This window comes from Phoenix dactylifera, chromosome 14, assembly GCF_009389715.1.
Source record: "Phoenix dactylifera cultivar Barhee BC4 chromosome 14, palm_55x_up_171113_PBpolish2nd_filt_p, whole genome shotgun sequence".
NCBI classification, from domain to species: domain Eukaryota; kingdom Viridiplantae; phylum Streptophyta; class Magnoliopsida; order Arecales; family Arecaceae; genus Phoenix; species Phoenix dactylifera.
In genome coordinates this window covers 6,344,194-6,355,561 of record NC_052405.1, presented here as the reverse complement: position 1 = coordinate 6,355,561, position 11,368 = coordinate 6,344,194, and the positions used below count along the sequence as shown (strand labels likewise).

At 39.1% G+C, this 11,368-nt stretch overlaps 2 protein-coding genes across 3 annotated transcripts; one reads left to right on the top strand and one right to left on the bottom strand.

Annotated features, from left to right (window-relative positions):
- Positions 1 to 2,210: 2,210 nt before the first annotated feature.
- On the top strand, positions 2,211 to 3,599 carry LOC103712402 (major pollen allergen Lol p 11-like). Of its 2 annotated transcripts, XM_008798920.3 has the most exons (3): positions 2,211 to 2,474; positions 2,687 to 3,031; positions 3,255 to 3,599. In XM_008798920.3, the coding sequence occupies exons 1-2, from the start codon at positions 2,282 to 2,284 to the stop codon at positions 3,016 to 3,018; spliced, it is 525 nt and encodes a 174-aa protein (XP_008797142.2). In that variant the 5' UTR covers positions 2,211 to 2,281; the 3' UTR covers positions 3,019 to 3,031; positions 3,255 to 3,599. The 2 variants fall into 2 exon arrangements, with proteins under 2 accessions (XP_008797142.2, XP_008797140.2); XM_008798918.4 differs by having other exon boundaries at positions 2,687 to 3,310.
- Positions 3,600 to 3,963: 364 nt separating this feature from the next.
- Positions 3,964 to 9,752, bottom strand: LOC103712403 (probable beta-1,4-xylosyltransferase IRX10). The gene is made up of 4 exons (XM_008798921.4): positions 9,319 to 9,752; positions 5,281 to 5,669; positions 4,906 to 5,147; positions 3,964 to 4,776 (listed from the first exon to the last, which is right to left on the bottom strand). The coding sequence occupies exons 1-4, from the start codon at positions 9,422 to 9,424 to the stop codon at positions 4,263 to 4,265; spliced, it is 1,251 nt and encodes a 416-aa protein (XP_008797143.2). The 5' UTR covers positions 9,425 to 9,752; the 3' UTR covers positions 3,964 to 4,262.
- Positions 9,753 to 11,368: the final 1,616 nt, after the last annotated feature.

Below are 11,368 nucleotides of genomic sequence, written 5' to 3'. Positions count from 1 at the left end.
ATAGCACGATCGCTCATTGTCTATTATCAGTCCTCGGCAGAAGAAAGGCTAGATTTAGATTTCAATATCGATGCATTATTAATTTTATATTTTAATCAAGTATGATGTTTGGATATTTGCTTTAGAATTTTCTTTTTTATTTGATTTCTATTGAATCGGACCAGTACTAATAATTGATGGTCCAACAATATTTCAAGCTCAACACGATGGCAAGGCGGATAGAGCTTGTAAGCATCTATCAATTCTAACCATAGATTGTCTAACTATATGGTTGGAATAGTAGGAAAAGATTACTAGAGAAGGTGGAGGAATTGAGATAATTAGTTATCAAGTTTTACTAAAATAAGTAAAAAATTAATTTGACACATGTTTAGTTACTATATATACTTTCATATAATTAGTCATGTACAATTAATGCCAGAAATGCATCATTTCAGAATTTTCAGAATAACGATACCTACCTTTAGAATATGATATCTAAAAGTTATTGCAGCAAGTTGGCCGATGAGCTCATCTCGTAGCTCGCACATTCACATAAGCATTCGTTAGTTATTTGGAACAATAATTAGTAGTTGAATGACAAATCAACTTAGAAAAATAATGATATAGACATCATGATCATAAAGATTAGAACCAAAACTAATACTTCCTAAATTCCGATAAAAATATAGAAAATACATATTGAACCTTTCAAGTTTCCACATAAAACACTAGATGTCATTTCCAAAAAAAAAAATCAATTAACATCATGAAGTTAATTTATTGGAGCAGTGCTGTTAAATATATAATTCATGTTTGCTGCATGGTTTCTCCTAGAAATTTTGAATGAGTTGGATTTTTTTTTTCAGAAAAAAAGGACTATCCATCTCTTATCCATATCTTGACCTATTGAATTCCTTTTAAAATGTAAAAGCAAAAATAAAAATATTTATACTCTTTGTATTTTATATCTCACATCTTTCGGTATCTTTATTTTTCTTAATTTAATTTTTAACATATATTGCATCTATCTAGTTGCTAGTAGTTTTACAATAGGACACGATTAGGTTAAAACTGTTCCAACGACCATTGCGATATCATTTTCAAGTTTTTTGTTGAGGCTAATTTCTAACCTTCTGGCTATTTGCATTGATTTAGACCGTTTGGATTTCTTCTGTTTTGCATATGAATGAAATTTGGAGATGTTTATAGATTAGACCATTACCTTTCCAGTTGAGTGGACAGGGAGATAGAGTTTACTAGCATTTTTATACTCCTAAAAATCAAATTATGCCTAATGTTATGAGATATAATTTGCAGCCTCCGGTGAAAAATAAATAATATGTATCACCTTATTTTAGTGCATTTTCCAATGCATGACTGTCAAAACAACAATAACTGGGAGGCTGGAATAAGCTAGAATCAATGAATTTATAAAACCATTAGCATGGAACTATCACATTAACAAAACAAAAGAGGGTGGGAAAAAAGGCATAGAACTATCACAAGAAAACTCCTATTACATGATATTCAAGTCTTAAGGTATAAAAGTCATGCTTAATCAATATAATAGATAGAAAGTTGCTTTCTTTTTTCCTTTCTTGCATAGGTCAAATACAGTCTGTTTCCTATCACAACCATGTTGTGGAAACATAGGACTTGATATATATATATATATATATATATATATGTTGATGATCTTCCAATTAACACATCTTCATGTAATCATATGTCACCCTTCTAAGCTGGCAAGCACATATATAGGATACACAAATCACAAGTGAGGCCATGCACCCATGACATTTATATATTGTTATGATCCATGTAACATGGCCTAAGAACCACATAACATGAACCGATCAAGACTTGACTCATTAATTTAGATTAACTAATCTCGTTATTTCAGACTCGAAAAAAAATTCCCAAACTTTGTACCAAAAAAAAAAAAACAAGAAAATTCCCAAACTCCCAGCAAAACAAAGAGGTGACTTCCCATTTCCCAAACAGAAGGTCAGCAGGGGTCCACACGACCTGGTCTTTGCAAGAAAAAGAAGGCAAGAAAGAATGGATACGGTAAACCCTCCAAGCCCCTCTTAACAGCATCTTCGCTTGCACTCTCCACCACATAAAACCCCCTCCAATAACAGGTCGCACAAAGCTATTATTGGCAAGCCAACCTCCTAACTCCACGACCTTGGTCCTTCTCCATACTTATTGCTCTATAAATCCTAGTAACCAGCCCATTGAGAGGAGAGGAGAGACAGAGAGAGAGAGAGAGAGAGAGGGGGTGGGGAAAGAACCAATGGCCAAGCTGCAGCTTCTTCCTGTCCTTGTCGCGCTCGTCCTCGCCCTTGCCGGCGTTTCCCTCGCTCACGATCCTGTCACCAAGACCGTCGGCGACGCCCTCAATCCAGATGGCCTCGTCCTTGAAGGCCGTGTCTACTGCGACACATGCCGTGCGGGCTTCGAGACCGACCTCACGGCGTACATACCCGGTAAGCTAGCTAGCTCCATTGGAGAAGCTTAGATGCAGTCCCGATTCCATTGCATCTCATGCAATCTACTTGAATCCTCCCTCGAACTCCAATTACACCGTGACATGCGATTCTGATCCAAAAGATTAAATAAACAAAGCATTACGACGTGCTACTCGATCGTGATCGGTATGCATGCAGATACTGAGAATGCATGGCTTGCTCTGATGCAGGTGCCAAAGTGAGGCTAGAATGCACGCGATACGGCACCGATGAGGTCACGTACGCGGCGGAGGCGACGACCGACCTCTTGGGTATCTACCAGATAGTAGTGCCTGGCGACCACTCGGAGGACCAGTGCTCGGTGGTGCTCATGAAGAGCGCGGTCGACAACTGCACGGAGATCAAGCCCGGCCGGGACCGTGCCCGGGTCGTGCTCGCCCAGGACGGCGGCCTGCTCTCCAACGTCCGCCGAGCCAATGCCCTCGGCTTCCTCATCGCTGAGCCGTTGGCGGAGTGCGGCAAGCTGCTCCAGAAATATGGCTTTGCGAACGACGACGACTGAGCGAGGAGAGCAGGCAACAACACTAACGACGGTCACGTTGCATGCCTCCAATAATAACACCTCCAATAATAACAAAAATGATGATGATGATAATAAAAGCATGGCTATGTGAATGCCGGTTGAACATTTATTGTATTATATGATATGAATGTGCCTTCTTGTGACAAATGGTCATCTAAGTTGGTTCTCCCTAACATCTGTCATGGAATTTATGTCAATTTCTATTATTATTGTAGGAATGGTCATCAAGAGTATTCAAGACTCGGTTTGGCCTCTGAAGCTTGGGTGCTAATCCTGCTGTTGGTTTGGCTGGATTCTGAATGTGCATTGCATAGGACCCAAGGGTGTGCTATTTGTATTGAATGAAGGCCCCACTTTAAGAGATGGCCATTTTGTGGTTCACATTGATGAGCGTGGGCCATCTTTCAGCGGCAAGCTATTTTGTATCTTTTTGAGATTTATGTGGGTTATATACAGGGACATTGAACATGGGCTAAGTTTGGCTGAGTAAAATTCAGAATTTTTAATTAGTCCAATCCATATGAATGTAAAATTATGTCTACTGGTGACCCATTTTCAGCCCTAATTATTTCGTGCATTTGTGAGTAAAGAAGAGATTTGTTCAGCTAATCATTGTAATCCACCATGGCAGTAGTTATGTTTACATATTCCGACTATCTGAACTTTTCGCCAAGAATCATGCTGATTAGATTTTATACTCTATAGATGAAGAAAAAGAGAGGTAGAGGACAGAGACAGACTTGCGTAAAAATTTCAACAAAGAAGAAACAAAAAAAGAGGAGAAAGATGCAGCCTAATGATTTACTAGTGTTCCAGACATGCCATTTTATATTAAAAGAACACTAATCTGTCATTCATTTTACTACATTTTTGAGCTATTTTAATGAGAACTTATACTCTGTTTCTTATTACTTAACACACATCTTATTTTTAACATTCCAACTAAGCATTACCTGTAATCAGATGTTCTCATTACAAACTTCAATATATGGGCCTCCTGATCACATGAAAATAAATGCTAATGTTGAAACCTTCACTTATAATATCAATTTATGACCATGTAAAAGGCAACATGATCGTGCCCCGATTCATGCTACAAAAAATTATGTAAAACAACAGCTTAACAGCAAAACAAAAATGTACAGTTCGAGTAATTGTCAGCGCCGATGGTACAGTTTCAGCAGCAGGAAGGAAGCAGCAAGGGCAGCAGACTCAAACTGTTGCTACCAAGGCTTAAGATCGCCTACTGGACCTGTGGTCCAGTTCAGAATCTTCTCACCTGGTTTCAAGAAACAGTTCTCATGGTGCGGCAGCTTGCGAGCCAGACCATTCAGTATTTGATGGAAAGCATCTCCTGGTTGGGCAGGTTGTGGGAAAAGCATAGCCTGCTTCATCGAAGGGTTAGCAAGTAATCTCTGCTTCCTTAATATGACCTCTGTTGGTATCGATGTGAGGATAGCATCCAGCTTTGGAACATCCTTCTCAGCCACAAACACACCAATCTCCTCCCATGGAATAGCATCAGCAAAGGGCAGCACGATGTCGTCGGCTATGACTACTGGTATGCAACCAAAGATCACTGCTTCCACTAATCTGGGACTCCATGGGGCCCAACCCAGGGGACACAAGCAGAAAACAGCCCGCTGCATGTCTTCATAGTAGGTAGTTGGGTGCTCGGTAGAGATGTCAAAAAGAGGATTGTTCTTGAAGTTCTCCCAAACTGATGCCCGAGCACCTCTGAGCAACAAATATTAGGGAAAGATACTATGAATGAGGATGACTACGATTTAGCAGGCAAGCAGTCAAGTGATGAATAAGCTTATCGAGTGACATAATGTGGGTCGCTATAAGATTCTGGAAGTTTACCTTGCATAGTATCCACCCTCTGGATCATTTCCCACATCGTAAAACAAACCTCGGAAGTAAACAAAGATAGAACGAGGAATGTCAGGAGGGATCAAGTGAGCCTGCATCTTCTGTGGAGGAGCATACGGAGGAATGGTGATGGAACCATCCTTCAAGCAAACATGATTTCGTTGCCCGAAAGTTTGAACCAGTGTGGCTCGTTGAAGCAAATGAAGAATTCCCCGATCAATTGCTTTCTCTTCCTATACCACAGAAAGGAAAAAAAAAAAAAAAAAAACACTGATTATATGAGCATGAGTTTTAACAAAAAGGAGCACTGTTTTACATCTTAGCAGTGCAAATATAGATTGAAGAACACGAGCGCTATTTTCTTACCTGATAGTGAAAGCATGCCCCAAAATCATGTGGAACAACAAAAAAGTGGTCTGCCCCTTCTGTTCTATTCCAGTAAGGCCAATTTGTGGAGATTAGCTGTATAGCACTTCTCATCATTCGTGGCGATTTAAAGGGCAAGGGAAGTCCATTAGGAGTTAGGTCACAAGTTGAGTATACAGGCGTGTAGAACCAATCAGCTTCTTCAGCGTTAAGAGTTCGGACAGGACTTGACAACAAGAAACGATGCATGAAGATCTCTGCAGCAAACATGTGGGTGAGGCATCTGGGATCCTTTTGGAGGATCTTCTTGTTGTATTTGCTAGGCAGCTCATACACAAACACCTTCAACCTTCCAACAGGATCATCTTCCAGAACATCACCAGCACTCCCTACATTAGGAAGTTTCACGACATTAAAATAATTGCATTGGCTCATCCACATAAGACCCTAAGATAAAACTCAACATGCAAAGCATGGATTAAAGGATTCAAAAGTGAACAAAAAGACAAAGCAGCAAAAACATCAAGTTTATATTTTATATGAGTCACAGGAATGGAACACCTAAAATTTAGCGAGAACAACTATTATTTGTAATAGATGAACAAAGCTCGCAAGGAGATAAAAAGTAGCTAAATATGCATTTATTAAAAAATAAAGACTTCATTGGTATTTGATGGCAAAAGTTCAGAATGAGCATAATCTGCTAGTAGCTGGTCTAATGTTGAGCACGGTTTTACAGGCTCAAATTTGTATTACAACTTAATAAGGGGGCCCAGCAGGAACAGAGAATAGAAGGAAATAATATATAACTAACCACTTGCACTGCAAGTCCAATTAATGAAACATGTAGAAGGTGAAATATGATAGTATGGCTATTTCAATTGAAAAAACAAATACTATGACCATGCTTTGATGACCTATACTGAAAAACGTGCATTATATACTGTTCAAACCAAGGTTTACTGAACTGGTACCGAGGCTCATAACAGTCGGCAACCGGTTCGGTACGGTATGAGTCTGTACCATGCCGTTGTGGGATGTACCAAAACAGGAAGAGGGAGGGGAGAGGGAGAACAAGAGGGAGGGGGGGAGAGAGAGGGAGGGAGAGGGCAGAATAGAGAGGGAGAGAGGGAGAGAGTAGCCGAGTCCTCCAGAAGCTTCAAGAGCTCTAGATCCACTGATGGGACCGGGATGGGGAGAGAGAGATTCACCTAGATCTTCCACCACCCCTGCGATGGGGTCCTAGGGTTTCGAATGAGAACGGAGCACTTTGAACAGGGACAAAGCATCGAGCAAAGCTGCAAAAGGGCTGGAAGAGGTGGCGAGAGAGAGAGAGAGAAGGCTTCGAGCTTTGGATCTGGCCTTTGAGCGGACATTGAGAAAGAGAAGACTCACATAGAGCGAGGAGCGGTCAGAGGAGGAGGCTTCAAACACATCACCTAAAGCGAGGAGCAGTTGGAGGAGGTTTCGAACACATTAGAAGGGGAGAGATGAGGTTGTAGGGACAGTAAGGTTTATGTATCGAATCAATGGGATATACTATGCCGGTAACCGACTAGTCTAATTCAATACACTCCAAACTAGCTAGTTCAGCATGGCATGCCAAACCTTAGTTCAAATCATAGATCACAAGATCAATGTTAGGTCTGATATACATTGTTGACCCTTTCTTTATTAGCTTAAGTTTTTTGGGTCAACTGATTACTAAATATGGTACAAGAGCTCATGTTTCCTGGAAGTCATGAGTTCAAACCCCTCCAATTTAGTTTTATTTAGTATCTTATTTATTTGTTATCTTGATTTTTATCTATTTCTGATTGAGCTATTCCTCCAAGTGCATGGTCCAGGATGCAGGCTGGATTTTACTTGAGGGAGGGGGTGTTTTCATATAAGCCCGATATACATTGTTGACCCTTGCCCTATCAACTTAAGCTTTGGAGGTCAATTGGTTAGTTAAAAATATAACAGAATGAGCAAAATCGACCTGGCTAATATACATTACAAGTAAAGGTTATTAGTTTTTGAGTTTTTTTTTATTATTACCTACATCATACACAGTGAGCAGAATCAAGCTGGCCAAGATACACTGCAGTTAAAGGGTATTGGTTATTCCATATTTTACTTGCACCTATATGACAGTTCATGGGAGATAACCCTGTTTAACTTGAGAATGTACTTCAGAAAATTACATTGCAGGAGAATAAAATTCAACAAGTATGATGAACTTTACTTCCAACATTCTTAGAGAATCTTAGTGTATTATCCAAATGACACTCATATCCTCTCCATACTCTCACTATCAAGAGACCCTAGGACTCCTGCAAAGACAAGAGAAAGTAACAATGATGTGACAATGTATCAGCAAAATGAAAAAGGAGAGCTAAAGTTCTTAATCACCTCCCCAAGCCATGAGTCCTTTAAGTTACTTTTGTTAATGTCTTGTAACTTCTTGACTAGTCCTGAAGTGCCAAGTCTTTGCTTATGCTTATAATTATAATTGAACCGTTATGATCTCCAACCATAAGTTGGATAATATGAAGTTTTCCAACCAATAAATTAGCTTTAACAGCATGTCTATCAGAAGTATCCATAGTATAGGCAGGCTTGTATGTGAAAGTCATTAAGATTTAGGCTTGCATCAAATTAAGCTCTTTCATGCATTCAACGAAAACTCAAAGTGTGAATTTAACTACTTAAAATTAGCCACAAGATGATAATAATCTTTATCTTCTCTATATTTCTCCCTCGCTAATGTTGTATCCTAAAAGATTTGGTGATTTTTTTCCTTTCAACCACCCCATCACCCCTTTGTTATGCTACATAGCAGTAACAACTAAGAAGATTGCGGTGAACGCTAAAACTACACCCATCAACATGAGGTAATTTCCAATGAGCCTCGGAACTTCACATTATGCATGAATAATCAGCTATGCACTTGTCAGTCATGCAAATAAGAAAAAGGGGCAGGTAGAAGGAATATATCAAAGTTGTGATTTCACTTCATTTCAATATCACTTGTGAGTAAATATTTTGTTTTCAGTACCACCCATATAAGTAGATCCATACTTACTAAGGCATGATCACTCTTATCATGGAATAAGATATGCATCAAAAACTCAAAATCACCAACTAATTTACTTGAGCAAAATAAAATTGTTCCCAGGAAGGAAAGGGGGAGGGGAGGGGAGCAAGTTACCACCCTTAATCAACACATTCCCATTATAGACTAAAAAGATATCCCCGTTTGCTGCTTTCAGATGATACCACCGACTCAGCAAACGAATAATGGATGATACAAGCTCTATATCTAAGAGGTGCATAAAAAAAACTTCGATGTTTTCGGCACACAGAGTTATTTGTGAACTTGCCAGGACTAACAACACTTTAAACCATGAAGTAAAGATCTGGCCAGAATTCTCACCCAGTCTCCAACATGGATGCTTGAGAAGTCAAGGGGAAAAAACGAATATTGAAATCCAATTATGTGTGATCTAGGGATAATCATGTCTCGGATCCATCATCCCGGCATAATTAGAATCCACAAACGACCATAAGACAGAACTACTGCATCTCAACCATGCAGACACTCATATTAACCTCAGAATGGCAACTTACAGAACCAGGAACCAGTATAGTTCACCTAAAAACTACCCATAAACTTCCGGTTCCTCCACACTCATAATTCTAGCATATTGAGAAGCATAAAAACCAATATTCTGAAAATAAATATATATATATATAGAGAGAGAGAGAGAGAGGGGTGATAAAAGAAAGACCTTTATCATGAAGCCATCATAGCATATAAAGCAAAAGGCAGTCTCCAACTTTCTTTTCCTATCGGCAACTCTAACAAATTACAATACAAAAAAGGAAATCCACAAGCCAGTTCGAACCAAATCTCATACAGAAACCAAGGACAAACCCAATCCAAGCTCCAAAAACACAATTTTTGAAGCATTCACCCCCGGATTTCATCCAATCCAGATCGAAACCAAAACTTATTCAAGACCAAACAAGAAAATTAACACCGAAACACACCTGAAATCCGCTCTGTCTTGCGACTCAGCTCCGCCGCCCGAACGCCAATCCCGTCAAAGAGAAGGGAAAGAAGAAGAAGAGCAAGGATCCACATCTTAGCTTCCATCGTTCCCCTTCTCCAAAACCTCCAATTTCCAGCTGGAGAAGCCTAGAGAGATCGAAGAGAAGAGGACTAGGAATTGGGTACAACGGAGAGAGGAGAGCCGGGGAAAATTGTCTATAAAGTCGATTGAGAATGGTTGGGGGGTCAGTGGGGGAGTAGTTGGGGGGTTGGGGAGAGGGGAAGGTTTTTCTTAGGAATTGGGCTTCGTAGCGAAGAGAAGAGAAGAAAAGATGAGATTGATATAAGAAATTTAGACAGAGCACGTTGGTTTCAATAGGACTTGCTTGATGAGAAGGAGAAAAAGAGAGCAGCTTTGGAAGAGAGAGAAAGAGACAGGGAGAGAGCCGTAGATTTCTTAGAGAGAGAGAGAGGCGTGGGGTGGGTTTGCTGGGAGGTCAACCTCACCGACACACGAAGCTGTGGCTTTCTTTCATTCTTCCCTCCACCTCACCACCTTAGTCTTCATGGTTTTTCTCTATATTTTTTGGCTTTATTCCCAATGGTGAGATATTTTTTTTATTTGTAACGTTCTTTAAGTTTATGACTTGAGTTGGATTTAGGGCATGCTAGATCCACATGGATGCTTTCATGACTAAACCTAAAAAGCTTGTATTGGCTTGCAAATGATCGATCAGTGTTCGAGTTTGGATCGAAATCGAAGGCTTTTAGGTTTAGGATTCAGAGTTAGAGTCTAAAATCGTGCTTATCTGATACCAATTAATCACACTTGTTATTTTTTATCGCAAAGGATTAAAATACATTCTTCTTTCTCTAATACTCATACCAATATCATTACAACCACTCATCTTTCTTTTCATAATTAAAAAAGGCCAATGCAAGGACATAATAAAATAATAAATAGTTTTTTTTAATAATTTTAATTACTTTGATATTAGTTAATGTGGATCATCTTCTCGATCAAATCAAATATGGATGTTAACTATAGGTTCGAGCTCGATGGTCTTGAGCCGATCTTGACGGTTTATATCCTAATTGACAACCATAGTTTATGAGTTCTATCGTCGATATTGAACTTGCTAGCATTAGACCAAGTAAACTAGCAACAGATCCACTAGTCAAATCAGCACCCATAGGAAAAAAATTACCATGCAGATCACCTAGAATTTTAAGTGTCTGCTTGACAGGCAATCAAGTAGATCAAGATCTAATCATGAATCTAGTTTCGGGTTAAGTGAAAATTAGAGACTGGAGGAACAATGGAACTAAATTAGGCTGGATCAAGCTCTGGCCTGCATACCTCATCTAACTTTTTATGAAATGAAGGTGGAGTTCAGCCCTCGTTGCATTCATAAATGATGTATTAGATCCCTGTTTAATTACGAAATGACGTTTAACTTTAATCCAGTGCATCCTTAATCAAGAATAATAAGGTGGATGAAAGCAGGCATAATAGATTTTATGCTCAAGACTATTGGCAAATATTGCTTGAGCAATGCTGATGACAACAACTATATCAAATATGGAAATCTAAAAACTCTCTAATTCTCAAAGGATCATCACATTCTGGAGGTAGGGACCACTTGTACCAGGTTTTTTTTCTACCAAAAGCAAAGGGTTGTAATTGTTCCATGCAAAGGTTGTCATTATAATATTCTCCATAGTATTTTACTGATTTTGAGTTTATTTCTGTATGGACTTTCACAGAAGGATCAGATATTTGCATGGATCTTTTATAAAAAGTATGCACATCATGCCTTACTTTATGTATGAATAGCATTCGTAATTCTCTCATGCATATCCATGCAAACATGAAGACATTTTAACTCATCTGACATAAGTCAGGGAGGCAAGGTCCCTGTGTAATACTTTCATGGCTTTCCACAATAAATTCAGTAACAAACCTAAAGTTAGGCAACCCCTTTTACCTAAATTTCCTGACATTTTGATACAAAATCACTAGATAGAATATATGTTAGAGAAACTAGT

What these genes read in the sequence shown, in the direction of transcription:
- LOC103712402 (XM_008798920.3), top strand. Translation starts at nt 2,282, where the DNA reads ATGGCCAAGCTGCAGCTTCTTCCTGTCCTTGTCGCGCTCGTCCTCGCC. An exon ending in CCTCACGGCGTACATACCCG is followed by an intron (nt 2,475 to 2,686) that starts GTAAGCTAGCTA and finishes GCTCTGATGCAG; the next exon opens with GTGCCAAAGTGAGGCTAGAA.
- LOC103712403 (XM_008798921.4), bottom strand. Translation starts at nt 9,424, where the DNA reads ATGGAAGCTAAGATGTGGATCCTTGCTCTTCTTCTTCTTTCCCTTCTC. An exon ending in CAAGACAGAGCGGATTTCAG is followed by an intron (nt 5,670 to 9,318) that starts GTGTGTTTCGGT and finishes TTCCTAATGTAG; the next exon opens with GGAGTGCTGGTGATGTTCTG. An exon ending in GAGGGTGGATACTATGCAAG is followed by an intron (nt 4,777 to 4,905) that starts GTAAACTTCCAG and finishes TTTGTTGCTCAG; the next exon opens with AGGTGCTCGGGCATCAGTTT.